General features: G+C 41.6%; 1 protein-coding gene across 10 annotated transcripts in view; it reads right to left on the bottom strand.

The window, feature by feature from the left end:
• MIPOL1 (mirror-image polydactyly 1) overlaps positions 1-26,951 on the bottom strand; it is a 289,347-nt gene that overhangs the window by 60,281 nt on the left and 202,115 nt on the right. For all 10 annotated transcript variants that reach the window (XM_078853360.1, XM_073349064.2, XM_078853359.1 and 7 more), the window contains one exon: positions 13,470-13,564. In XM_078853360.1, the coding sequence (XP_078709486.1) occupies positions 13,470-13,564 (95 nt within the window). The remainder of the gene's footprint in view (positions 1-13,469; positions 13,565-26,951) is intronic.

Raw genomic sequence — 26,951 nt, 5'->3', positions numbered from 1 at the left:
AAGAAGAGTTAAAGTTACAAAGTGAAGCACTCAAAATTTTGGAAATGCCAAAATTATCTGGTCCCTTTATGTATATACGTTATGATAGCGTTACAGATCCTAGCGAGCACTCCCTCCCAGCCACCCCCTAGGCCTGCTGTAAAGGGAATGCAAGCCTCTGTGCTCTGGATCCTCCTATATGTGTTAAGTTTCTGGAGCCTGACTCAGTCTGCTACCATTTCTCAGAAATGGGGCTCCACAGAACACCTGCCTTAGCCCCCCAGGACCAGCACTGATTCCAGAGATACCTCAGATATTTAAATACACCCCTATCCCAGAGCTCCATCCCAAAGGTGTGAAGCTTCTAATTTATTGTTCAAGTCTCTCAGGGGACACAGTAGGTGTAAAGCAGTCAGCAGACATATTTTGCTCAGTCTAACACCTTTATGTTCCTTTATACTTAATCATGCAAAGCAAAGGAGAGCACAGAACATACCAAACACTAAACGCATGTCCCTGCCTCAATTCTCTCAACACTCCAGGCATTCTTTGGGCTTGGGTCTGAGTCTCTTGGGTTGCCAAAATCCTTGAGGCCATCTTGGCTCAGGAAAGCAAGTAGGGCCTTGTGCCCCATGCTAGTGCCCTCTTCTTTCTGGAGCCCATTACCCAGTTTCTGTGACCTTGCTCCCTCTTGCCCCATTTTGCTCTTCCTCTGTGGCTACCCCCATTTCTCTGTGTTTCTTTATTTAACCCTTCCCCCCCGCCCCGCCCGGTCAACTGGTCTCTGTTGTTTTAGTCCTGGTAAGTTCCCACTACTCTTACCTTCCCCCTGCCCTTTGGGGGGTGAAGATGGGGGGAAGAGCGGTTAACCTAAAACTGGATTTTCAAGCCCAGTGCTGCTTTTTAGCATTATGAGGTCTAAATACTGTTGCTAACCTTAAGTATTTCCTACTGTTCCTGCCAGGTGTGTATCTGCTATAAGCCCTGTCAGCAATGGTGTATCCACATACGTATAGACACTCATAATACAGCAGTTTTTTCATAATACAACTTTCCAATGTCAATCAGAATTCATAATTTGTACTGATATAGCCCCAATTCATCACAGATGATCTTTAATTAAATGATCACATACTATCTTTTTCTACAGAACCTCAAACTGGTAGTAGTACAAGCGGTTATCCTCTGTGGGGACTGGCTGTTAGAGGGGTAAAAGAGACACATTTTGCCAGTGGGCTCACAGCTGACTACAGAGAAATATGAACCTCATTCCCTCCATTGAGCCTATTCTCCCTCCCCAGCTTCTGTTCCTGTGTCCCTCAACTTTAGGTTTTACTGGAAAACAACAATTCCATATTGCAAAAAAAATTCAAGGTTCTGAAATTTGTTTTCAATCCAATGCAGAACACAAAGGAGACCTTGCAAAAGTTTTTGTGAAACAAAGAAAGGCTCTGATTCACACCAAAGATTTGAACCTGGGTTTCCCACAGTCCAGGCCAGTGCCCTAAGCACGGGGCTAGAGAAAGTGTCAGTTGCTGTTGTTTTGACCACAGTGATCCTAGACCTGAGAAACCTTCCTGATGACATTGTATTTCTATGAAACATTTCTGTTTTGACAAAACAACATTTTTACACTGGAAAAAGTTATCTCAAAAATATTTTGACCAGCCCTATTCAGTCCCTATCCTCTGATCCTACTGTCCCTGTCCCCCTCAGACATATTATTCCCAGCCTGCAACTATCCCTCCTCCTCCCCTCTGCTTCTCATTCCTTTGCACTTCTCTCTCCTCATTGATGTCTACAAATTACTAAGGGAGCAGTGAGAGCACAAGAGAGTCTTGCTCTTTGGTTCTGGTGCCACAACAGCCCTAGAAGACAGGAGGAGCAATGCAACCCTTGCAGCCCTGAGGTGGAGCATGCTCAGTCACTCTCTGGGGATGGAGCATACTCAGTGCATATGAAAACTTAAGTGAATAATACTGCCAGCCTCTATCAAACTTTTATTGAGTATTCACAAACTGCAGTTTTTCAGAGGCTTATAACTTGGGCAAATTTTCATAGGGACAGCAAATGATATACCTCTGACATTAGGGTGACCACCCTGACATATTTCAAGTCCCTGCTCCAAAGCATGGAGGTGCTAGAGCTTCTCAGTGAAATGATTGTAAGAATTTTTTTAACTTGGAAAAAAATAGCATAGGTTTCCTTAGCCTCTTTCTCCGAAATGGCTGAACTGTTTTAGCTGAAACTTTAAATAAATGTCCACCTGAGACAGCCAGCCAGCATGGTAAATTTCAGCTCCAACGGTCTGAGTTTGGCAAAGTTATAGCCAACTGAAAATGGGGTTTTATAATAGGATATGTCCTCCAACCTTAACTATGGGGGGTCACTACCAGCACCTTCAATAGCACAGAACTGTGTGGAGGTGGAGCTCATCAGCAGCAGGATCTCTCATTCTCTGGGCCCAGAAAAATCAGGGGTAAATCCAGAAGCAGGTTTTTCACTCCTCCCCCCCCCCCACTACCAGAGCAGTGAGAAAGTAGGGCTGGTGGACATTTGCTCTTTCCATGCCTCAGAAGGCCAACGAATTGGGGACTAGAGCCAAAGACTGGATTCATTTTCATTTCTCTATTCTCAGAGATTAGGGACTAACATAGAATATGGAAGCAGGACCAACAAGGGAAATCCTGGGTTGTCTGGTGGCCCAGTTTAAGCCAGTGGGGAGAAAAATGGACTGGGCAACTGTTCAGCAATTCTGAACTGTGACAACCAGGGCACACTGTTTGTTACATCCTGCAGTGGCAATTGACAGAGTCCTGACCAAGAGCCGCACTTCCACTCACACAGAACAAGACGCAGAGTTTCAGCTGTGAAAAGCCCCCCAAGATCGGCCAGCGCTTCAGCTCCCAGCTCCAATACTTGAAATCTGGCATTTTCAGACTTACTCCCATCTGCTACTCTGAAACCACACATTCTTGTGGAAGTTAAATAGAAAGCCCTGACAACAAAATGGGTAGTAAAATGTGAAATGCTGTTTTGATTTATATAGACTTTTAAATAAAAATAAAATTAAAAGGAAACTGCTTGTACAAAACTGATATAGATCATGCAATTAAAATTATGCAAATGAAAGAAAAATATACTTGATAAATTCAAACAGTAGAACAATCTGAGAGGATGGACAGTAATGTAACTCTTCTACATAGTGCAAAACTGATTATTCTAACACATCCTTCATCATGTCACTCAATTTTCTATGATTTGCATTAATCCTCAGCCTAAAGGATACAGTTGTGAAAGAATTAGAATAACTCAGTTGGGAACACTAACTCGGAACTGTTATGCAAATTTTTATTTCAGACTCACATTTCCAGGTTATGCATCAGAAACTGTGATTTTGCTTCTGAGCCACAATATAAAAAAAATAAACAGAGAGACAAAGAACTTGCCTAACTTCATTCTGAGCCAACTTTCTTCTGGCGTGTATGATTGAATTTGATTCCTGATATATATATTTTCTCATTTCTCTTTCCTTTTAAAGCATGATGGAATCAATTTTTGCTCACCCTCAGTTTTCAGAAAACTCAAATTCAAATTGAAATAGATGATCAATTTTGGTCTTTCAAAAAAATTTCATTTTCTTTCCTTTCTAAAACTCATTTCTTCTAGGAGTTTCTCTCCATGTTCTTTGCATGGGAGCATGGCCTGCAACAGTGGCTTCTGGCAGAGAAACAAATAATAGTTTCAAAACAGCAGCAGCCTGATCACATGATATGCACAGGGAAGAAAAGGAAGCACTGCCAGGGGCTCAAACGTTGAGATATTTAGAAGGGTGGAAGGGAGGGCAGATAGCATTTGCGGCCCAACACATTTGGGATCTGGGAAACTTGGGAGAGAAATACGTCCCCACTAAACTAAATAGAAAGCTGACCTGGGAGGGAACAGGAGATGCATTGCTATTGGAGGGTCAGCAGAGGGTGCATAAGGGAAAATTGCTGCTAGGGAAAGGGGCAGTACTCTACCCAAGGTCAGTGCCAGTTAGGTTATAAAGCCACCCAAGAGAGGTGAAGTAACTCCTCTCCTTCATGCCACATGGACTGGCTGCCTCTGTCCTCCTCCCTTACCAGTGAAAGGACAGGGGTTTCTGCCAGCAAGGATATGTCAACGCTGCAAAAAAAACCAGCAAAAACAAAACCAACCATGGCAATGAATCTCAGAGGCCATGTCTGCAGATTTGGGCTTGCACCCTGGATCTAAAAAATAACCATGCAGATGTTCAGGCTCGGGCTCTGAGACCCACCCTACTCCCTGGACTTCCTAGCCCAAGCTGCAGTCTGAGCTGGAATGTTTACACAGCTATTTTTAGTGCGGGAGTGTGAGCCCTAATCTGCAGCCCTGGGCCCTGAGATTTGCTGTTTTGGGTTTTGTTTTCTGAACATACCCTAAGTTTCTCTGTTCCTAGGCCCCTGTCTGCTAGCATAGACCATTCAGGACTCCCTATCTTCTGTGCATTTGCTGGGGACGGGGGAAGCAGTGAAGGAGGGGAGGAAAAAATCACTATGGTAGGCAGATTTCCTTCTAGGACTATGTCCTCCGACTTCCAGACATCTTAGAGGCGCAGGAGCAATCTGTTCCTCTCGCTAAACCAGACGTTTGCTTTTCAAAGGTGCTTCAGCTCCTCTCCCACTTTGTAGGTGAATGTACACACACACACAAACCTGATCTCCTTCCACATCAATTTTATATCATTATAACATGAGTGTGATGAAATTAGTTCAGTTAGAGAATGTACATTAGAGAAGAATCAGGCCCTATATATCTATAAGTAAGCGTGTACACATGTACTCACTCACCACTAGATATGTATGCATACACAGTCACTACACTCCCCGCCCCGCACCCCTGTACGTGGTATTGAATGCTGTAGCTCTCTTACTGGGGGCCTGGTTGTTCTGCTCGTGCATGGCTCTCTGCTTTGCCAGCCCTTGCTCCCTGCCCTAAGCTCTGAGTGCCAAGAGGTGCTTTCCTGGCTTTTCCTGCCTCCCTGCTTGAGGGAGTCTCTTGGGAGGGGCACTGCTGCTCTTTAAATGCCTTCGTGTTACACTGCCTGTGGTTTTTTAATATCTTTTTTCATGCACTGCACGCCCCTGGAGTGGATAATGGTGTTGCTGATGCTCTCTCAATTTCAGGATGACTGATTCCGGGAACTTGACCCACTGGCCAGCAGGGATCCATGGGTGATGTCCCAACAACTATGGGACCTTGGCTTATGACAGCTGTGGGACTAGTTGAGGACACAGTGTTATCTCAGACTCTGAGGTCCTATAAGGAGTTTGTGGAATTTAGGGCACATGAAGGACTTTATTGTGGATGGACCATCCCCACGCACCTGGTGGTGCGATATGTGGTGCCTTTGATTCACCACGGGCTGGCTCCCTCCACTATCTCTGGCCGGTTAGTGGGCCTGTCCTACTGGAGTAGGTTGGTGGGTTTCCCAGACCCATACGGGCATTTCATTGTATGGAAACTCTGACAAGGGTGGTCCAGCAGGAGTGGATGCTAGAGACAGAAACCCAAAACAGAAACAGGAAACCCATGACAGAGCTGTCAAAGGCTCTGCTGTGGGTCTACAGCTGTCAGAGGGAGGCCATGTTATTTAAAGCAGCATTTGTTGTTGCCTTCTTTGGTGCTTTTAGAGCGAGTGAACTGGTGCCTTATGGCAGCTGTGGATAGGTCCCAGCATGCATTAAAAGTAACCAATGTGCAACTGGCTGCAGGACTGGTGTCCCTGTGCTGAAGGTACTCAGAAACAGACAAAAAGGGAAGGGGGGCTTATGTGGTGTTCAAGAAATGTGCAGATGAGTGCTTATGCCTTCTAAAGGTGATTAGAACTCTACTAAAAACCTCAGGCCAGCATCTGGGCCTGCTGTTCACACATGGTGAAGGCAGCTGCTGAGAAACACCTTGCGCTTCTGAGGTCTTGACCGGGATAAATTTGGTACTCATTCTTTTAGGATCAGGGCAGTGATGTCAGTGGCTGCAGAGGGTTTTGGCCAATGACAGGTGGAGGCAATAGGGCACTGGAAATCAAGGTCTTACAGGACTTATGTCCGCACCAAGGAAAAGATGGCAGGGAAGGGCGAAATGTAACTACCCCAATGTGCTTGTTTGTTTCAGAAGCTACCCAGAGCGTACGCAACATTTGGATTTGCGGGCACTGTGTAGTGCATTGGGCAGCTAGGACGGCAGCCGGAGCTCAGCTGCACTTAAGGGCTCAAGCTATTCACATCCAGAGGAGACATGCAGTGGGATCAGCTCATACCACTTTTGCACTCATAGACAGGGAAGGGCTGGGAGCCTACGTGGACAAGGCTAGAAAGCAAGTAAAGAGGGAGGTCACCAAGCTATTCCTGGAGATCCGGAGTTCAGTGATACAGCACAGGGACATCTGTTTACAAACAGCTGGAAGTTCTCAGGGATGATGGCGTACATTTATTAGATGGAAGTGCTAACATACGGCTATGGAATGTAAGGGCATATATTGGGCAGGTGTTATGACACCATGTGGTGTGGTTGGGTGTGGGAGCGGCTAAGATAGTCACCGGCACCCCCTGTGGCCAGTTTCCAGTGAAGATAAGAGAATAAAATGAGTGGATCCCAGAGAGTAAAGATCTGGGACTTTGGTGATGGACCATGGGTGAGACCTTGTGGCCTTCGTGGGACCAGGTCCCCACTCTGATGCACCCTCTATCCCTCTTGCATGGGACAGGGTGCTAGGACTCAGAGAGATGAGTCCTGGAGGGTAAGCTGAGGAGAGTCTATCCCAAGCTATGGGTTATGTGATAAGGAGTCCTGTAACTCCCGCACTGGTATCAATTAAATGCCTGGTATAGGAGAGTATGTGTGATGGAGGAGTAGCGCCCCCTTCCCTTTATTAATGTTTAATAAAAGTTGAGGCCTTCCACTTAATTCCATGCATGTGTCTGTCCTCATTTTGCTGCTGTGTCCACATCAAATGTGTGTGTGTAAATACACACACACACACCATATATGGTATTCATGTTATAAATCATTGAGCCATACATTTATACTGCTCCCAATGTTCATTATTTTCATGAGTCTAATGGTATTTGTTTTTTTAAATCCCCAGTTCCGGGAGTCAAATGATTATGTGAAAATCTCAACTTCCTTTTAAAAAACAAGTTTCCTTCATGGTTGCAGAAGAAAGTTTGAAAACATGAACCAAGGGATTCTAAAAGCTCTGAAACCAGAATACAAATAACTAGAGGGTTGCACACTTTGTTGCTTCTGTAGGCTAAGTGCAGTAACCACACCAAGGCTCCCTTGCATTCCTCCATTCCCCTCCCAAGCTCCCTGTGTGCCACTCCCCCAACCCCCTCTATTTCAGGGACTCCTTGCAACCACCCACTCATTCCAGGGGCTCTGAGTGCCCCTCATCTCCACCTTCCCCCCTCATTTCTCCCCATACCCCTAATTCTCCCTTTCTTGACCAGGCCAGGGGCTCTATGTGCCCCCCACCCCCACCACATGCCAAGGATACTGTGTCCCCCATGTCCCCCACCCCCATATCATTGTGCCTTCTTTCTCCCCATGCCAGGTGCTCTGTGTGTATCCCATTCTTTTTCTGTCTGGAGAGAAGTCTTCCAGGGTGTCAGCGTTTTTAAGCTGTATTCAGAAGATGGGCAGAACTGAGATGGGGGGTGTTATGCTAAAGGTGCTAAGGGTCATCATCAACTGCTTCTTTGACCTCTAGATAATTACAGACCTGATTAAAGCTGGTGAGTCTGTTAACCAGATGCTAGGGGTTCTGTGTGTCCCCCATTTTCACCTTTTAATTTTTCCAATTTTCACCAAAATCAGTAGGGTTCTGTCTATAAATACCTAGAACATTTCCTGAAATTTTCAAAATTATCAGATTCAGGGTTCAATTACATTGCAGACAAACAAAGACGCAGACAGTCAGAGAAATACACTTAGCTGAGTGTCCTTGTTCGCTTGGCCAGAAAGAACCCCAAAATGTATTATATTTTTTAAAATCTCATTATTTTGAGCCAATGTTGTGATTTTTTGGAGGCCTGAAATCATGATGTTTGAATGCTTGGAGTTGCCACATATCTTGGACAGCCTCATCTGCTTGCTAATCTATCCCAACATGGGAGATGTGTAACATTCCAAACTTCGAACAGCTTTAGACAGTTGACATTAAAATAAAACTAACCTGCTACAAATGTGTTTCCTATTTTCTCCCCACATTTGTGTTTCTTTCTACACTCCTTCCCTTAAGAAAAGCCCAATTTCCAGAATGAACAATATTTTAGTCCTGGACTAGTTATACAAGCAGTCAACTCCACTAAGTGAGAGGTTCTGTGGAAAGTACTCAAATGGTATGGTTTTAGCAGCAGGCTGATTCAAATACGGCAGAATCTGTATAGCATAGCTTGGTGTGCAGTGAGAGTCAGTGGTAAGCTGACTGAGTGGTTTGAAATGAAACCTGGAGTTAAACAGGGATGCATACTCTGTTCAATACGTTTTGCTTTATATTTAGAAAACATCTTGTCCAACTCCCTAAGTAACATTGATGGAGGCTGATGATATTGGAGCAAATTATCTATCATCTTAACTTCACAAAAAATATCATAATGATAATGTCTACAGAGGAATACAACCAAAAAGCATTGGACAATCTGTATACAACAGCCAAACAATGGAGATTAAAACTGGATGAACAAAAGGTAAGAATAACAGAAATATCAAAAATCAAGAAACAGGCTAAATTAGTAATTTATGATATAGATGTCACACAAGTAGACAGCTTCTGCTTATTTGGGTTCCATCATAACACATGGCAGTCACTGTGATGAAGATATCATCAAGTGGATAGTTATTGCAGCAGAACATTTGTATGCTTGAATAAAAAATGTTTGGAATTTCCAGTCAGTGTCTATGACACCTAAAACCAAATTATATATTCCATTCCCTTATGGTTGTGAAACATGGGTGCCTACAAAGCATCCGGAACAAAAGCTGCAAACATTTGAAAAGAAGTGCCTGTGCCATATTCTAGGCATGACAAGGCTAGATAGACTAAGAAATGACAACATCCGTAAAAGACTGAAAGCATAGTGTGTAACTACAACCATCAAAAGCCGCCAACTGCAATGGTTTGGCCGTGTTGCTAGGACAACTCCATACCTATTGCCTAAAATTGATCGCTATGGAAGAGATACTCCTGGGGGAATTCTGCACCACTGCACAAGCACAGAATTAATGTCCCCTACAGATTTCCTCCCGACACATAACAATTTATCCTGACCGGTAGGTAAAGGGAAACTGCAATTACACTTTTCTCCCACCAGGGGCTGATATGATGCCAGAAGAGAGGGCAGCTTGCTCACAGGCCAGAGCAGCTAGCTGCAGAGAGGTAGGGGGCAGAGGCTGCCTTCCTCACAGTGTCCTGCCTGCAGGGCTAGGTAAGGAGGCGTGGGATATGGCAGGGAGGGGGCGGACAGACCAAGGCACACAGGGCTGGTGTGGGGGGGTTGCACATACTGGGGTTCAGAAGGGTTAGTGAGAGTACAGACTGGGATGGGGGCACAAGAACTAGTGGGATGACAACATTGAGCCAGGGGCTGAATGGGGGTGGGAGGGTGCAGGGCCACATGGGGATATGTGCAGATATGCCTGGCTGAATGGGAGAGGCTAGGGGTCAGCCAGGGTCTGCATGGGGGAGGCTCCCCAATTCCCTAACAATCCCCCCACAAAAAAAACCTGTTCCATACTTCTCCCACCCACACCCAACAACCCTCCAGGTTCACTGCCAGGCTCCTTCCCAGCAATTACTTCCCTCTCCCACGGCTCCTTTGTTACCCTTGACTCCCCCATGTCTTTGCACTGCTTCTGAGGGGTGTGGGAAATACAGTTCTGTGCTGTAGTTTAAATGAATTATTACTCAAAAGTTCTGCATTAATAGGCCTAGTAAGGAATCTATTTGTCAAAAAACATTTCTTGAATCTTTTTTTGTTGTCTGTATTGTTACAGAGATACTTGCTGACAGGTATTTTGAAATAAACTACCAAAATAATTGAAACTGGCATGATTATATTGTGTTACTTTGACAGGTAAAATATGCAGAATTTTAATACTGTGTGCAGGATTTTTAATTTCTTGGCACAGAATTCTCCCAGGAGTAAATAGCATGGTGAGAGAGACCGTGGACATCCAAGGAGACAGTGGTATAACAGTATATAAAACCATCCAGGGAACCCACCGAATTTGCCCAATTGCTGGCTCAAAATAGATGCAGATGGAATCTGCTCATAACTTTGGCCCTACCCAACCTTGGTTTTGGAAAAAGGAGATGAGGGTGATGAATGGAAGTGGGACGGAGTAGGGAGGAGGGCTTTGACACTTGTACACCCAATAACTATTTTTGCTAGTGAAAATAATGAAAATTCATGTTGTGTCAAGTTTGTACATTCTTTTATATAGACCTTTCTCATTTTACCACAAAAATATGGGAAGCAAAAAGGGAAAATATCATACCCCCTCTTCACCTTCTAATGAACTTGTGTCCAACATGTCAACAGAAAACTTCATATTTGAGATTACTACTAAAGGTAGCATACTGTGCACTGTGAAAACTAGACACACCCTCTAACAAAGATTTAAAGAACACTGAACTGCTAGTATCACTGTTATTATTTAACACAATAAATCTTGTTCTGATGGCAGCAAACAATAGGATTTGATCAGTGTTTGATTATTTCAGTTTGCATTTTTTCTCAACAATAGGAAATATAAGGAAGCACTGCAAATCAGCAGAGAGACTTAGGCGTACTCTTTATTACAGAAGAGGATGTCATTATTATACTGGCTGAGTCTTGGAATGTAGTGCTACTAGTTTGTGACCAAAAAAAATAAATCATGTCCTGAACATGACTCTGACCCCTTTAAATTTAACATTCTCTTCCTCAGTGAATTTGTTCAGGCCCAAACTAATACAAGTGGCTATCCACTGCTGTTATAAGTTAATTTATTCCCCAATGATAAACAGAAGTGAAACTGCAGAAATGTTCAATGTAACTTTCGGGAGTAAACTTAATCCCTTTTTATTCTTTATTATTATATTGACTTCTACAAAAGTTTTGGAGATAATATTAAAAGCTGCATTGTATCTTTTCTTGATGACATGTACGTATACATATGGGACTGAATTCTAAATGTGCTAGAAAAAAGCAACCACTTAAGACATCAAGGGAGAAATGGCATTTACGGGTCAAAGTTCTCTATTTCTAACCTTATAAAGGGCTCTATAACCTAGTTATTAGTTGGTACTGAAAGCTCTACAGTCAGAGCATATTATATTAATTCAGTTTATAATTTCATATATCTAATGATACCAGACCATAATCATCATAGATTATCAAATACCATAATCAAATTAGCACTAAACTGTTAGGTGAAATTAAAGGTCAGAACTTAGTTAACTATGTGGTATATTCAGATATGGAGGTAATATTCATGTGACTGGAAGTATTTGCATCAACAGACTATAGTCTACTGTCTGCTTTAACGTCTGCTCCTGTGGAACTTTTTCATGTTAGAATAAAAATGTGCTTCGTCTTTATGCTTACAGACCAACTCGTAAATTCTGAGCTTGAATTTTTGAAGTAAATCAAATTATTTTTACTATTTTTCAAGTCCTTTCTAAGTGACTAATGCTGTTTTGTAATGCATTATTTCTAGTTTACTATAGTGTATCTAGGAATTTTTCATTGAATGCTGAACAAATTAGTTAAAAGAAATACTAAAAGATTCCTTGGAGTTTCTATTGACTAATAACCAAAGCAAAGGTTTTCAGAAATGCTGAGGAGATTTAGGAATACAAGTTTTTAATAAATATAAGGAACAAGGGAAGCGTTAACAGCTACTAGAAACCTGCAAATGGAATCTCCGTCTCAGCTGAAACATTGTGTGGAAATACAGAAGACACACAAGAAAAATGCGGTGTCGTTGCAGTTATTTTTTCAGCTGTAACAAACAAGTCCCCTTCTGTTTTAAATTTTAAATGAACACACCAGTCATGTATCACTGTATTATTTCTGCAGACCATGTCCCTTGCAATAGCTATACATTCAACTTTCAGACTTTCTTCTTGTACTGATGTCAAGAATTCTGTACCTAATCTGTTGCCCGTATTGTAGGCTGATAAACTAGGAGGTCAGGATGAAGAGAAATAGTAACACAACCGCTCCCCCATAAAACAACCTAACTTCTTCACTGGACCACACAGCCTTCCCTTAGAGACTAAACAAATCCAGTGATCCATGGAGAAGTTTTTCACAGGCCTCCAAAATTAATGAGAGAATGGCTGTCCGCGCCACTAACTATTGTAGAATATAAGGCAATCAAAATTCTGCATTATGTAGGAGTCTAGAAAAGAAAACACAGTTCTAGAATTCAACAGATTTTGTGTTTCCTAAATCAATGCAGATAAAGCTAGGTAAGTGCAGATAATCAAGTAAGAAATAGGCTCTGTCCAGCGGTGCTGGAACAATTTGTATAGTGGAGGTGCCAGGAGACACTGAACCATGACGGAAACCACTTCAAGCCACGGGGTGCAGCAACACTCCCAGCATCCCTAGTTCCAGCACATATGGGTCTATCTGTTTTTTAGTGAATGCATTGCTGCATCTAACTTTTTGAATTTCATCAAGAACACTGAGTGAGAATTACTACACAGAAAAAAACCCAAAGGAATAAAGAGCAGGACTATTGAAATGAAACTATATTAGCCATGTTTCAGAGTAACAGCCGTGTTAGTCTGTATTCACAAAAAGAAAAGGAGTACTTGTGGCACCCTAGAGACTAACCAATTTATTTGAGCATAAGCTTTCGTGAGCTACAGCTCACTTCACCGGATGCATACTGTGGAAAATACAGAAGATGTTTTTATACACACAAACCATGAAAAAATGGGTGATTATCACTCCAAAAGGTTTTCTCTCCCCCCCCCCCCACTCTCCTGCTGGTAATAGCTTATCTAAAGTGATCACTCTCCTTACAATGTGTATGATAATCAAGGTGGGCCATTTCCAGCACAAATCCAGGTTTTCTCCCCCCCCCCAACCCACTCTCCTGTTGGTAATAATTAGCCATGCGACCATCTTTATAAAAAGATACTTCATGGCACTGAGTCATTGTTAATAAACCAACAATCACAGGAGAGGACACCTTGCATTTCGGAATAGGGCTTGAAGATCAGAAAGGTGGGAAATCTAGAAAAGAAATCTGCTAGCTTCACACTCTTTGGAATTTAAGGCCCATGGAATATGTATAACCCAAGGCAGTTATACATGTTCCTAACAAATACCTAAGCAGTAAGGCCATTTCCTCACTTACAGTTATAAAGCCATGCAGAAAGTTTCCCCTATGAGTCATCACATTTACAATAATATAAATGATTTTACCTGTAATAAACACGTAGCGTCTGAATTTCTTCTTCTAGGTTTTTATTCTGTTGAACAGCAGTCTCTCGCTCTTGTTGCATAGCTAGCAACTTTGCCTGCAAATAGATAGGTGATAATTATTTAAGAGAAGACTGTGCTGTTTTAAGCACAATGAAAAAAATACAGCAATCCTTTATGAATGTTAATTTCAGCTCTGTTGTAGGTTTGATTATACACAAAACCGTAGTCCTCTGTAATATTACCCATTTGTTCATTATTACAACATTCTTATTTAGTTGGTATACTATTGTAATTGTTTGTAAGTATTGACATCTTTCAGTTGGTAATGTTCTAAACAAATTTCCCTACTTTTCCCTTCTGCTTTTCTATATTCCCAGTTCCCATATTAATTTCTTCTTCAATTTTATCCAGCTGTTTGCCAACAAATATATTTACATGGTATTCAGAATGCTAAATCTTGAACTAAAGTACTGTTGTTAGAGTGCTAAGTAAGGGTATTGACCAGTTCCTGTAATTGTCTGAGAAGAGGTATGGAGAAATAAGTGCACGTATGTTTAATATAGGACCATAGCTTAATCACTTTGAATATTTAAAAATCTAGTACTAATAGTGATTTAGGACTCCCCAGAGTACTCAGGTTTCATATCATTTATTTAATATCTCACAGGATGATTAACTGATTTAACTACAAATAAGACTGGGCTTGCATTAGGCAGGGTTCCCTACCATTCAATATATTTTTTATTATATTGTACATTATACAGCTACTGCAGATCAACCAATTACCAGAAGTCATAGGACATAAAACCCAAAAGGGTGTGTGTGCAACTCCTCAGTGTACTACTATGTGTGAATTCTGTCAGTGTCCCTGGCCTTGCACCCACCAACTCTCTGAGGCTACAAAAAAAAAAGTCTTGGTGAATTCCAGACACAATAGATGAGCTGTGCATACATAGAGTGGAAGGATATGTTTCAGGCACTGGACTGGGACTCAGTAGATCTAGGTCTGCCAGACTCACTGTATGACCTTGAGCAACTCAATCTCTCTGTGCATCAATTTCCCATCTGTAAAAATGGGGATAATAATACTTCCTTTCATCCCCCTTTCTTTTGTGTATTTAGACTGCAGCTCTTCAGGACAGGCACTGTCTTTTAATATTTATATGTACAGTGCACAGCAGAGAGAGGCCCTGATATCAGTTGAACCTCTAGGTGCTACTGTAATATAAACAAATTATAATAAGCTGTTAAGAGAACAACAAGCACAGACTATTTTACTACACACATGGTCTCTTTTAGCCTTGAAAGTGAAGCATATTAATGCTTAACCTCTCAGTAACACTGATTTAGAGTGCCTGATGCTGAACGGCAATGCACTTTGCATGAGCACTTGGAGTTGGCAAGCCCTAACTCGTGGCACTAAGAGGTTAAAGTACTCTCCAGGTGAGCTGTTTAAGTCCTGAGCCTGGTGCTGCTTACAGCTTTGCAAAGAGAACTCACAGAACACAAGAATGTTAGCCAAACTAAGCGATTTTCTATAATTATACCGTACTGTCGGTGAAACAACATACTTAAAAATTGGAAAAAACATGCTCAAATCAAAGTAGGTGGTTTGTTCTAGAGGCCAATAATTAACATCCTTGCCAATTTTCAGTGTACTGTGAAGTGTGATTGAAATGGTAGACTGGAAGGAAATGTTTGCAGCAGACACACCTACGCACAGAGAGATTAACGGCTAGTCTCTTTAGGGAAGTATACAAAAAAGTACACCTACCATTCAAGTCACGCTTTTCAGGACAAAGTTCAGAAGACATTGGGGCTTGAGACTCTTATTTATGCCAACTTTGTACCAGTCTAACTCCACTGATTTCATTGGAGTTTCACCTGATTTACACCAGCATAAATGAGAGGAGAATCCAGCTCACTAGACTCAATATAGTCAAAAACAACAAAAACAGAAAAGTAATAGGCATGTTGCCAATCTTCTCGCATGTGATTTGTGGGGGTGGATAACAAAAAATTTCAGCCTGGGTATGTGATCATGACAGGGAAGGGGGACTCAGCTGGGAGTGGGGTGAGAGAGAAGGCAAGAGCAAGCACCAAGCAGTGAGGGTACTTCTCTGGGATGTGGGAGACCGGTTCAAGTTCTTGCTCCAGCTATTCTGGGGTGGTCTTTCTCCTCAATTGCACCTGATGGAGCTATTCCACTCGTATAAGTAATCAAACATTCAGCAGGCCAGGGAAAGACTGATTCTATAGCTCTATGGTTACAGCACTCACCTAGGATGTGGGAGAGGTGGGTTCAAGTCCTTGTTCTGACTAATTTGGAGATTATATAGTGGAAGAGAAAGTCCTGAAGATTGTTTCAGTAGTGGAGAGGCTCAACTGTTTACGCTTGGTACAGCTGTGGGGTGATGAGGGCATATGAGTCTAAGCTACCTTTCTACTCCCTCAATCCTGAGCTAAATGAAAATTGGCAGCACATAGCCAGCAGAGAATTGCCCTGCATTACAGATACTCCCTTTTTGGCCTAGGTGTGCTGGCTCCATGCCCTGCACCCACTGTCCCCCCCTAAGATGTGGGGGTGCACTGCATTTATACTCCACTAGCAGAAGGTCTATTAAGGGCCAAACGCTAGTATAGGGATTTAGACCTCTCTCACAACAGATCTAAGCAGAAATAGAGCTAGAGCTGGCCTGAGAATCACGATATTGTAACTGGCTCCCTGGCACAACTCTCCTGTGCCCAGTCGAGATCTGGTGTCCATAAACATTTATGACTTAAAAAATAGTTGAAATGTTTGAACAGGACGGAAAGTTGTTACTGTGTTCCAGCAACAGAATTTTGATTAAGCTGAGGAGAGAAGAGGGCATGGAAAATCAACATTAATTTGACGTAGGCAGCAAATTTTACAGAGTGCTGATCTTTCCTCCTCAATTTTGAAAGTGGTACCAAAATTCAGCTGTGTATATCCTAATGACCGAAGTGATAGTCACAAAATAAAGGACCCTGCATACTGCATTATCAGGGGATGCTTTCTAATTATTTAAAAAATGCTCAACATACTGAATAAAATTCCGACCCCTTATCTGCACTATGGGACATCTATGGCATGTTACATGCATGCACCACATGATGAACTCCTCTTGACATCAAGGAAAGTGTCTCATGGGGAATAAGGCTCCAGTACAGTACTTAAATATGTGCATAACTTTAAGTCCTTGAGTAGTCCCATTGAGTTTAACAGGATTACTTACGTACTGAAAGTTACGCACATGCTTCAGTACTTGGCCAAAGCGGGGCCTAACTGCAGAACGTATAATAGAGATCCCAAGCGGAGAGGACAACTGTGACTTTCTACTGCCACAGGCACAATTTCTGAAAAGTACAAGGAAAGAGGTGTAACCAGCCCTCAAGTGGTTGCATATCTAGGGTTAAATCCTCAGCCCTGCCTTTGGTTGCTTTGCATTGCTGAGGTAGATCAAAGCAGCCAGAAAGCTAACCTAATCCTAAAGGGGCAGCTGAAGATTCCCCCTGGCCTGGGTGGAACAAAGTTGGTGTAGCTGGCTTATACCACCTGTGCCCCCTCTTGCTGGAGGGGGCATGGCAGGATTTAGGGGGTGGTTCAGATCCATTGACTGGCTGACATTCCTCAGGGGCACAAACGGGATAGATCTCAATAGAGAATATAACTCTTATTAGTTCGTATCTAGAAATTTTAATCAGCAGGAACAGCAAATTAAACTGTTTCACTCTGCAATCTAATACCACGCTCCCCAACCCAATCCTTACTCTGTTATTTAATACTGTCCAGGGATATTTGCAGCAGACATGTAAATGACAACGCTCATAGCGGTCTGGGTTTTGCCTTAGTCTTAAGGTTGCAGACAACAAATCCTGCATTAGAATGCCCTGTCTGTCTCACATGAATATTACTGCTACATCACATGATCATTCATTTCTGAAAACTTCAGTCCTGATTCAGTATTATGGATCTAGGCCAGAACAAACATTTTCCAGATAGTACAGTCAGGGAAGAATATGGCTTTTATTGCTCTATCAAAGAGAAGGAAAGGGCTGAACAGCAATTTTGAGCAGGTAGTGCACACATGATTTGTTTCATTGTAATAAAAGCAAATTGAGCCTGATGCTAGTTAACCCATGTAAAGAAAAGTGTGTTGTAACATTTTGTTTATGACGTTAGTTCCATAGTCTTCCCCTTACACGATCACCTCACACTGGGGAGTGTGGCATAAAATATTATTATAGCAAATATTTTACATGTAGGAGCTAACTATGTGCCCATAAAAATACTACATGCTAAGTCTAGTATGTTATCACATTATGGAGGCAAATTGATATATGAAAAGTTCACATTCCTCTGAATTAAAGTTACTTTAAGAACCTGCCTATTTTACCTTAGATACATTGATAACATTTCCTGAGTATCTGCAGTAACATTTTTTAATATCCTATACTTTAGGAAATACCTGAAATATTGCAAATGCAGAGGTAAAATGAGTTAGTTATCTCAAGTGCAATCCAAGGCAAATACGCGTGATTAATACATGGAATGTACCACCCTGAAATATTTTATTGCATATGGTATTTCTGAAAACCAAAGGACTGTTTTAATCACATAGAGAAGAGGCGTAGGGTGAAATCTTGGCCCTACCGAAGTCAATGGCAGACTCCTACTGACTTCAGTAAAGCCAGGATTTCACCCTTAGTTTCTGTGGATTTAAGCACATAATCTCTAAAACCCAAAAGTCACATGTAATCTATTCAGCACATATGGATTATTACATATGCAAACTAGATAGTTTATTTCAGGCAGAAGGCCATCTTAGCCCTGGTCTACGCTACAGGGTTAGGTTGAATTTAGCCGCATTAGGTCGCTTTTATAATGAATGCATCTACACAAGCAACCCCGTTTCGCCGACCTAAAGGGCTCTTAAAATCGACTTCTGTACTCCTCCCCGGCAAGGGGAATAGCACTAAAATTGACCTTGCTGGGTTGAATTTGGGGTAGTGCAGACACAAATTGACGTTATTGGCCTCCAGGAGCTCCCAGAGTGCTCCATTGTAACTTTGGACAGGACTTTCAACTCCGATGCACTAGCCAGGTACACAGGAAAAGCCCTAGGAACTTTTGAATTTTGTTTCCTGTTTGGTCAGTATGGTGAGCTCAGCAGCACAGGTGACCATGCAGTCCCCCCAGAATCGCAAATGAATCATAGAATAACAGAGTTGGAAGGGACCTCTGGAGGCCATCTAGTCCAACCCCCTGCCCAGAGCAGGACCAATGCCAACTAAATCATCCCAGCCAGGGCTTTGTCAAGCCTGACCTTAAAAACTTCTAAGGAAGGGGATTCCACCACCTCCCTAGGTAACGCATTCCAGTGTTTCACCACCCTCCTAGTGAAAAAGTTTTTCCTAATATCCAACCTAAATCTCCCCCACTGCAACTTGAGACCATTACTCCTTGTCCTGTCATCTGCTATCACTGAGAATAGTCTAGATCCAAATGAGCTCCAACATGGAGTGAACGGGAGACACTGGATCTGATTGCTGTAAGGGGAGAAGAATCTGTGCAGGCAAAACTCCGATCAAAAAGAAGAAATACTAATATATATGCCAAAATCGAACAGGGCATGGTGGAGAGAGGCTACAACAGGGACACACAGCAGTGCCATGTGAAAGTCAAGGAGCTCAGGCAAGCCTACCAAAAGACAAAGGAGAGAAATGGTCACCCTGGGTCAGAGCCCCATACATGCCACTTCTATGATCAGCTGCATGACATTCTAGGGCGGGACCCTAACACTACCCCACCACTGTCCGTGGACACCTGCAAAGGGGGACTCTCACACAACAAGGAGGAGGATTTTGTGGATGAGGAAGAGAAGGAGGAGAATGGGCAGCAGGCAAGCGGGGAATCCATTCTCCCTGGCAGCCAAGACCTTTTCATCACCCTGGAGCCAATACCCTCCCAAGACGGGATCCCCGACCCTGAAGGCGGAGAAGGCACCTCTGGTGAGTGCACATTTGTAACTACAGTACAGGGTTTAAAAGCCAGTGTTTAATGTTTGATTTTCTCTGAAGACTTGGGATGCATTCGTGGCCAGTACAGCTACTGGAAAAGTCTGTTAACGTGTCTGGGGATGGAGTGGCAATCCTCCAGGGACATCTCCATGAAGCTCTCTTGGAGGTATTCTGAAAGCTTTTGCAGAAGGTTTCTGGGGAGGGCTGCCTTATTTCGTCCTCCACGGTAGGACACTTTACCACGCCAAGCCAGTAGCAAGTAGTCTGGAATCATTGCAGCACAAAGCATGGCAGCGAATGGTCCTGGGTTTTGGTTGCATTCAAGCAACATTCGCTCTTTATCTTTCTGTGTTAGCCTCAGGAGAGTGATATCATTCATGGTCACCTGGTTGAAATAAGGGAATTTTTGTAAGGGAACAGTAGCGCTCCCCTAAAAGGGATCATCCCATAGCCACACGGCGGGGGGAGAGGTGAAGGGATCATCCCAAATAGCCACACGGAGGGGTGGAGGAAGGTGTGTGCTGTACATCCACCCGAAAACCACAGCCCCTCCTTTTAAATGGCAAACCCAACTGGCATTGCTTGCTATGGAAAGGAGGATGCTGCAGTTTGAAAACATTCCCACATGTTATGAAGGCGTCAGAAGCCAAACCAAGTACCTTTTGGCTTACCATGGCTGCCTGGAAACCGAATTCTGTTGCCCAGGCATGTGTGATGTGTCACCATACCGGCCGGCGCTCAATATGAAAGGCAAAATGTGACCTTGTACCTAAAGCACATGTGCTGTCTGCTGTGAATTGCTTGATTAATTGTGAAAGAGTCTCCCTTTTGTTCTCAGAAATGTATCACCTTAAATTTTACTCTCCCTTTTTATCCCCCTGCAGGTGCAAATGTTTCTATGCTCCCCCTATCATCTCCGTCCCTGAGGTTATCGCATATTAGAAGGTGAAAAAACCACACTCGTGATGACATGTTTTACGAGCTCATACAGTCCTCCTGCACTGATAGGGCACAGCTGAATGCTAATCGGTGTTCCATTGTATCAACCAGCCCCACTGCCGCCATGATGTCCCAATTGCCACAGCCTGTGCTTTTAGGAACGTCTGTGTCCCATGTCCTCATAATCGTCCTTGTGCTGCCGACTCTTAGCCAGGTTCTGCACATACTGCAGTATAATGTGCAAGGTGTTTACAATGCTCTCAAACAGCAGCGGTGAGATGAGTGGGCTCCATACTTGCCGTGCTATGGAATCTGCATGGTTGTGAAATGATTGTCTGCAGTTGCTTTCACAGGGGGAGGGAGGGGAGACTGACGACACGAACCCAAAAACCACCCGCAACAATGTTTTTGCCCCATCAGGCATTGGGAGCTTAACCCAGAATTCCAATGGGCAGCAGAGACTGCGGGAACTGTGGGATAGCTTCCCACAGTGCACCGCTCCGTGAGTCGATGCTAGCCAAGGTAGTGAGGATGTACTCCGCCGACTTAATGCGCTTAGTGGGGACATACATAATTGACTGTATAAAATTGACTTAGATAAAATCAACCTAATTTCGTAGTGTAGACATACCCTACGTGTCAACAAAAGTGCTTCAATTGTCACAGCACCAAGTAGTGCATTCAAAACCAGATGTCAGATTGGTTTCTGCAGGCAGGTAATGTTATATGCAGAGATTACAACAGATTCCAGGCAGAAATAGTTTTATTATGAAATCTAGCTGCAGGCAATTTTTTAAAACAACAAGAATCCTGTATATGGAGGCCTAGCAAGTAATTTCTTGTATCACCAATCATAACACAAACTGTGAAAAGGTGAGAAAACCACAGATGCCATTTGCATATATCAGCAAACAGTTATTCCTAACTGATTTAGAAGCCCAAATCTCTATTAGGCTTTCAACTACCTGAAAGGGGGTTCCAAAGAGGATGGATCTAGACTGTTCTCAGTGGTAGCTGATGACAGAACAAGGAGTAATGGTCTCAAGTTGCAGTGGGGGACATTTAAGTTGGATATTAGGAAAAACTTTTTCACTAGGAGGGTGGTGAAACACTGGAATGCGTTATCTAGGGAGGTGGTAGAATCTCCTTCCTTAGATATTTTTAAGGTCAGGCTTGACAAAGCCCTGGCTGGGATGATTTAGTTGGGGATTGGTCCTGCTTTGAGCAGGGGGTTGGACTAGATGACCTCCTGAGGTCCCTTACAACCCTGATATTCTATGATTCCTCAGTGCATGAGCCACTTTTGAAAACAAGACTTGGGCTCCTAAGTCAGTTAGGCCTTGCAGTGCTGAGTGAAGCACCACTTTAACACCTTTTAAAGTCTGGATCTTTGTGCTTATGCCAGGTGCTAGCTTGGTACCACAGATGACAAAGTGGTGTGGGAAAGTTTCAGTGTTGATACCTGTTGTCCAAAGAAAGGGCTCCCGTGACATCAAGCTAGCACCTATCACAAGCACAAAGGCCAAGACTTTAAAAGGTTTTTAAGTGTAGCTTCCCACAGCAATGCAAGATCTAACTGACTTAGGAGCCCAAGTCTCATTTTCAAAAGTAAATTAAGCACTGAAAATCAATGGGACTTAGGCTCCTCCATGCTTTTGAAAATGAGACTTGGGCTCTTAAGTCAGTTAGACGTTGCAGTGCTGAGCAAAGCAATGCCTAAATACTTTTATAAATCTGGACCTAAGTTTGTTCATCGTTCCCTGTTCCAAAATACACCACACATCTCTCTTGGAAATCTTGAGAGTGACTTAGGCCCGAATGGCCATGTACAATAAGTGAACAATCCCTCTAGCATCCAGATCAGGGTTGAAGTACATTGGTGGGGGGACCTACAGAAGCTAACACTGCTGCTGTCATAGGTTATAATTAGGCTTAAATTTCACTGTACACGCACAAACAAACAGATGAAAAATATTTCCATCAATAATTAATCAAAATTTACAGTTATGCAAAGTAAGAAAAATGCTGTTTGAGAACTTGTTAGAGTTTGATTTAAGCAGGTTTAATTTGTGTTTTTTAATGTGATGTTGATAATTTGTGTTTTAATGGTTATAAAGCTTTCACATTTAAAATCTCAGTGTCTGTTGTCATTAAATACTTAGTGTCTCACCCCCTCATAATTTCCCACAGCTGTGAACATTTAAATTGATAATCTAAAAAAATGCTTAAAAATAAAAGGATACTATCTTTCAAAATTATAAAAAAATAAAAATCAAATTCTGCCAACTCTAGTTATATCTGTGTTGTAGACAAAGTATCAGTTTTCAGAGCTGTTAGTCCAATATCTTTCACAATCACTAAATTTCCCTTTGAAAGGAAAAATCCACACATTTAAATTCTTCACTCCTCATTCAAGTACAAAAAGTCAATTCAGGTAATTAAGCAAAATACTGTACTCAATGAAAAGCAGTTAACCAATTTGTGTTGAATGCTTACAATTTATGCTAAATGGGAAAACATAGTTTTTGCTAATTTCATTGAGCAAACAAATAATTAATATATCCCAAAGTAGTACTTTTTCATTCATAGTGCCAAAATCATATATACCACTCTGAGGTGCTTCTGCTGAGAACAACAGTGTCAGAGTTTTGTTGTTGTTTATATTGACTATTTGAAACTATTAAATGAGACCATACCAAAAAATTCAGTTACATCATGAACAGTTCACAAAGATCACTATCCTACAAAGAATCACAAACATGAGTAGGCCTGTTGACTTCAGTGGCATTGCTCACGTGAGTAATTTTTTGCAGGATTTGGGTAGGCAAGGAGGGGGAGTTTTAGTTAATGTCTATTTGTATATACACGGCCTGTGTTCGTGAAAGGGAAATTGAGCTATTAGTATGCACAGGCACACAAAAAAAATCTAATTAGATATTATCATCTATACATAACACAGAATCAAAATGCTGAGTTTAATACTAAGACTTTAGACAAATACGTCACTCTTAAGAAAAGAGCAAAGAAATTATCAACACAGAATCAATATATCTGTGATTAGGAAATTTAGGATTAGTAAAGAGTCAATGTTTATATCTCAGATAAACAACAGAGGTGAGCATTCTGCAAGTATCAAGACACTTGTCACTATAGGAGCTTCTTTTGCAATGGACTTGTATAGGAGCCCATTTTGTATGTGTGTTCTCCTTTGATATTTGAGGCTCCAATCAGACCACCTAGCGAAACATTGAGCTCAGTCCCCAACTGCGCCATCTTGCTTGACATATTCGGAAAAGGAAGGAAAAAGTAGCTTTAAGCCATCTTTCTGCTTTCCCAATTCTGTGACTGGCTGGGGGTTGAACTGATCCCTGACTCAGTTTAGAGCAGCCTAAGGGCTGCATTAACTTGATCCATCTCATAATGACACTGGTTAAACTAAAGACTGATGAGACACAATCTATGCAGGCCCCTGGAATGTCTCGTATGCTGCAGGAATCCTCTACAGACAATTTATGGTGGCTTTAGGGTTCCTTGCACCATTCCAGTGATACAAAAGGACCAATCATAGTGGGGCTATGGATTTGTCCTTTATGATTTATCATGACCTGTTCTGAATATAAATATCACCAAAATCTTTATTCTGAATTATGCTTTTTTTCCCTCACCCAAATACAAGTCCAGCCAGGAATTCTGATTAAGATATACCTATTAAAACATTATGGGAGCCCTCCAAAAAACATTTAGCTGTTGCAGAAGATGCTACTGAGGATTCAATAGGTGACACTCTTCCTCCTGAATCCATACGGGATAAACATCTCCATATGGGGTTCTGGAGCACTATACTATAGGAAGTGCAGTCTTATAGATCAGACATAAAAACAAGCTTCTGATGCTAAAGATTCCTGGCATTTTTTGCGAGAAAGGTGGATATGTCCTTAATTAAATTTCAGTTGCGGTAACTGCATTCTTCCTTACTAAATTTCCATGTAGCTTCAATTGAAAACAATTTTCTTTTTCAATTGCTATCCTTAGCTGTGGTGTGCAGTTGCTGTGCACTGTTAAACCTCTGTCACCATTCAACGCATGGGTACATTTCAGCAATGAAAGAAGGAATCCCTGCGTATTTGATAACACTTATAAGCATTTGAAATTTGGAAGGTGAAAAAAACAAAATGTTAATATATTCTATTTAAAATTACAGTTTTGCAAAGCCAAGCAAACACATTTGGAAAAACAAATCCTTTTATTAATGAACTGTCAAATGCTCTGACACATTTCCATATCTATAATCCAGTGCAGAAGGCATAATTTTTGCATTAGACTTGTGAAATGCTATTGAGCCCATTTCAGTCACCACAGACAAAATTACAGTGTGAAAAAGTCATGTCTTGTTAAACCCACACAGTAAACATTTCCCGATATAACAGTGTCCTTCTATAGTTAGAATTTTAGCCAACAGTTTTGTTTTTGTTTGTTCAAAGGATGTCTCATACTTTCTCACTGCACCTACTGTACACTTCATCACCTGAACACCTGCAACTAAACTGGTCTTGCCAACAAAATTTTTTAAAATTATGCAATCTGTATTCTATCAATGGCAAGCACTTGGGTAGAATTTCCTCGATACCTTTCAACATAACCAACAGACAATTAAAGAACTGAGTGTATAGTAATATTTGCCAACTGAAAAGTTAGGGAAACCAGTTTAATCAAGTGATCTTCACTGACATTTTAGCAGTGTTTTTGAGCATTAGCTGAATGTTTTAAATATAATGTATAAGGATTAACTTTAAATAATGGTTCATGGAAAATATTTTGTCGTCTAATTCAGGCTATACAATCTGTAATATGGGTCTAACTTTCATAATACTTGAGGCACAAGATCCATTAATATTTGAGCACCTCTTTTGCATGTATGAAGCAAGTACTTAAATGCATGCAAATCTTAGCCTCGATTTAAGAAAATTAGGTTCTGAGAGAGGAATCCTGCCCCATTTAAGTCAATGGGAGTTTTGCCATTAACTTACATATGCATTCACACAACTTCTATTTAGACATAGATATATCAAATAAATATACATATGCTGTATTGTATGAAGGGAAAAATAGATAGGATAGGATATGTGTGCATGCTCTCTTTCTTTCTCTGATTTTATGTTTACTAACAGATACTATAAATGTAAAGACTGTAGAATTCTTTCCAAATCTATATTATGAAAGCTGAGATGCTATCTATTCCACAGTGGTAAAGGATTTTCACTTTTAAACTGACCAACACACATAGATTTTATGGAGCGATGAAAAGATCCTGGGTCCATTTGCACAACCCAATTTATGAAGGACCTGGACTGCAAGAGTAAAATTCTTCAGATGACCAGCCCTTTAGAATGACAACATTCTTTTTTTTTTGTGGGGGAAAGGGGTCCAATGATATAAAACATATATAGAAAAGGTGACACCCACCATCCTCTTTTGGAGGCGGCAAGAGTTGGCAGCCCTATTGCCTAGGCACACCGCTGTGGATTTCAGCCATTGTATGGAACTCTACAAAATGCTTTTGATCCATTTTATCTTGCAACTTAGCAAAGAAATGTTGCAATAAGAAACACCAACAAAGATCTGAAAAACTTAAGCTCTGGATTACCATATTGTGTTCTACTGCTATTCAATGCGTCAGACAAAGGCAGTGGTGTTCAAAGTAGAAAAAGAAAAAAGAAACTGGTCACAGAAAGTGCAGAGCACAAAGTAAATAATATTCCTCCACATCCTCACTCTTTCATAGATTGGTTGTTAAAAGAGTTGCAGCAATTAGGCTTTTGTTAATTACCAGCTGTTGAAACAGATGTGTTGACTGTGCTTATTAGCCAACAGCTGGGGCAGGAGAACAATTGATGCTCCCTAAAACCAACAGCCAGCTGCCTTGCAGTAATTATCTCCAATCAATAATACAGGTGATAAAGGCAATAAAAAGCTTATATCTATGAGTTTCAATAACTAAGGCACTGTTAATACATATTACTGGAATCTATGGTTATTTTTAGAAAATGAGAAAAATAGTAACTTGTTATGGCTGCCATGTGCATTATATCATTTAAGGGGAAAGTGTCATGCAAACACTAACTGAGGAATACACAGCAGAAACAGACACTTTAAATTCTTTTCACTAGCTTGCCATATTTGAAATGTCTGCTTATCTTTAAGGGCTGTTCTCTCTTTCTCAGCTGGCTCTGTGACTGGTTTTTATTTACATTTAATGGACATCCTTACCATATACCTTTTCCCTAACTTCACTGTACATCACTTGATTTTTAAACAATATATATATATATATATATATATATATATATATATATAAACACTAATTCTAGGTGTTAGGAAATAGCATTATACAACATATAATGAAAATGGTGTGGTCTAGTGGTTAGGGCAGTGGTTTGGTTCTCAAGAGACCAAACTAGACCACTGACTCCTGAGGCAAATAATTTACTTTGTGCTCAGTTT

This window comes from Lepidochelys kempii, chromosome 6, assembly GCF_965140285.1.
Source record: "Lepidochelys kempii isolate rLepKem1 chromosome 6, rLepKem1.hap1, whole genome shotgun sequence".
NCBI lineage: Eukaryota > Metazoa > Chordata > Testudines > Cheloniidae > Lepidochelys > Lepidochelys kempii.
Note: the sequence above shows the minus strand (reverse complement) of the source record. Positions and strands in the feature narration are given on the sequence as shown.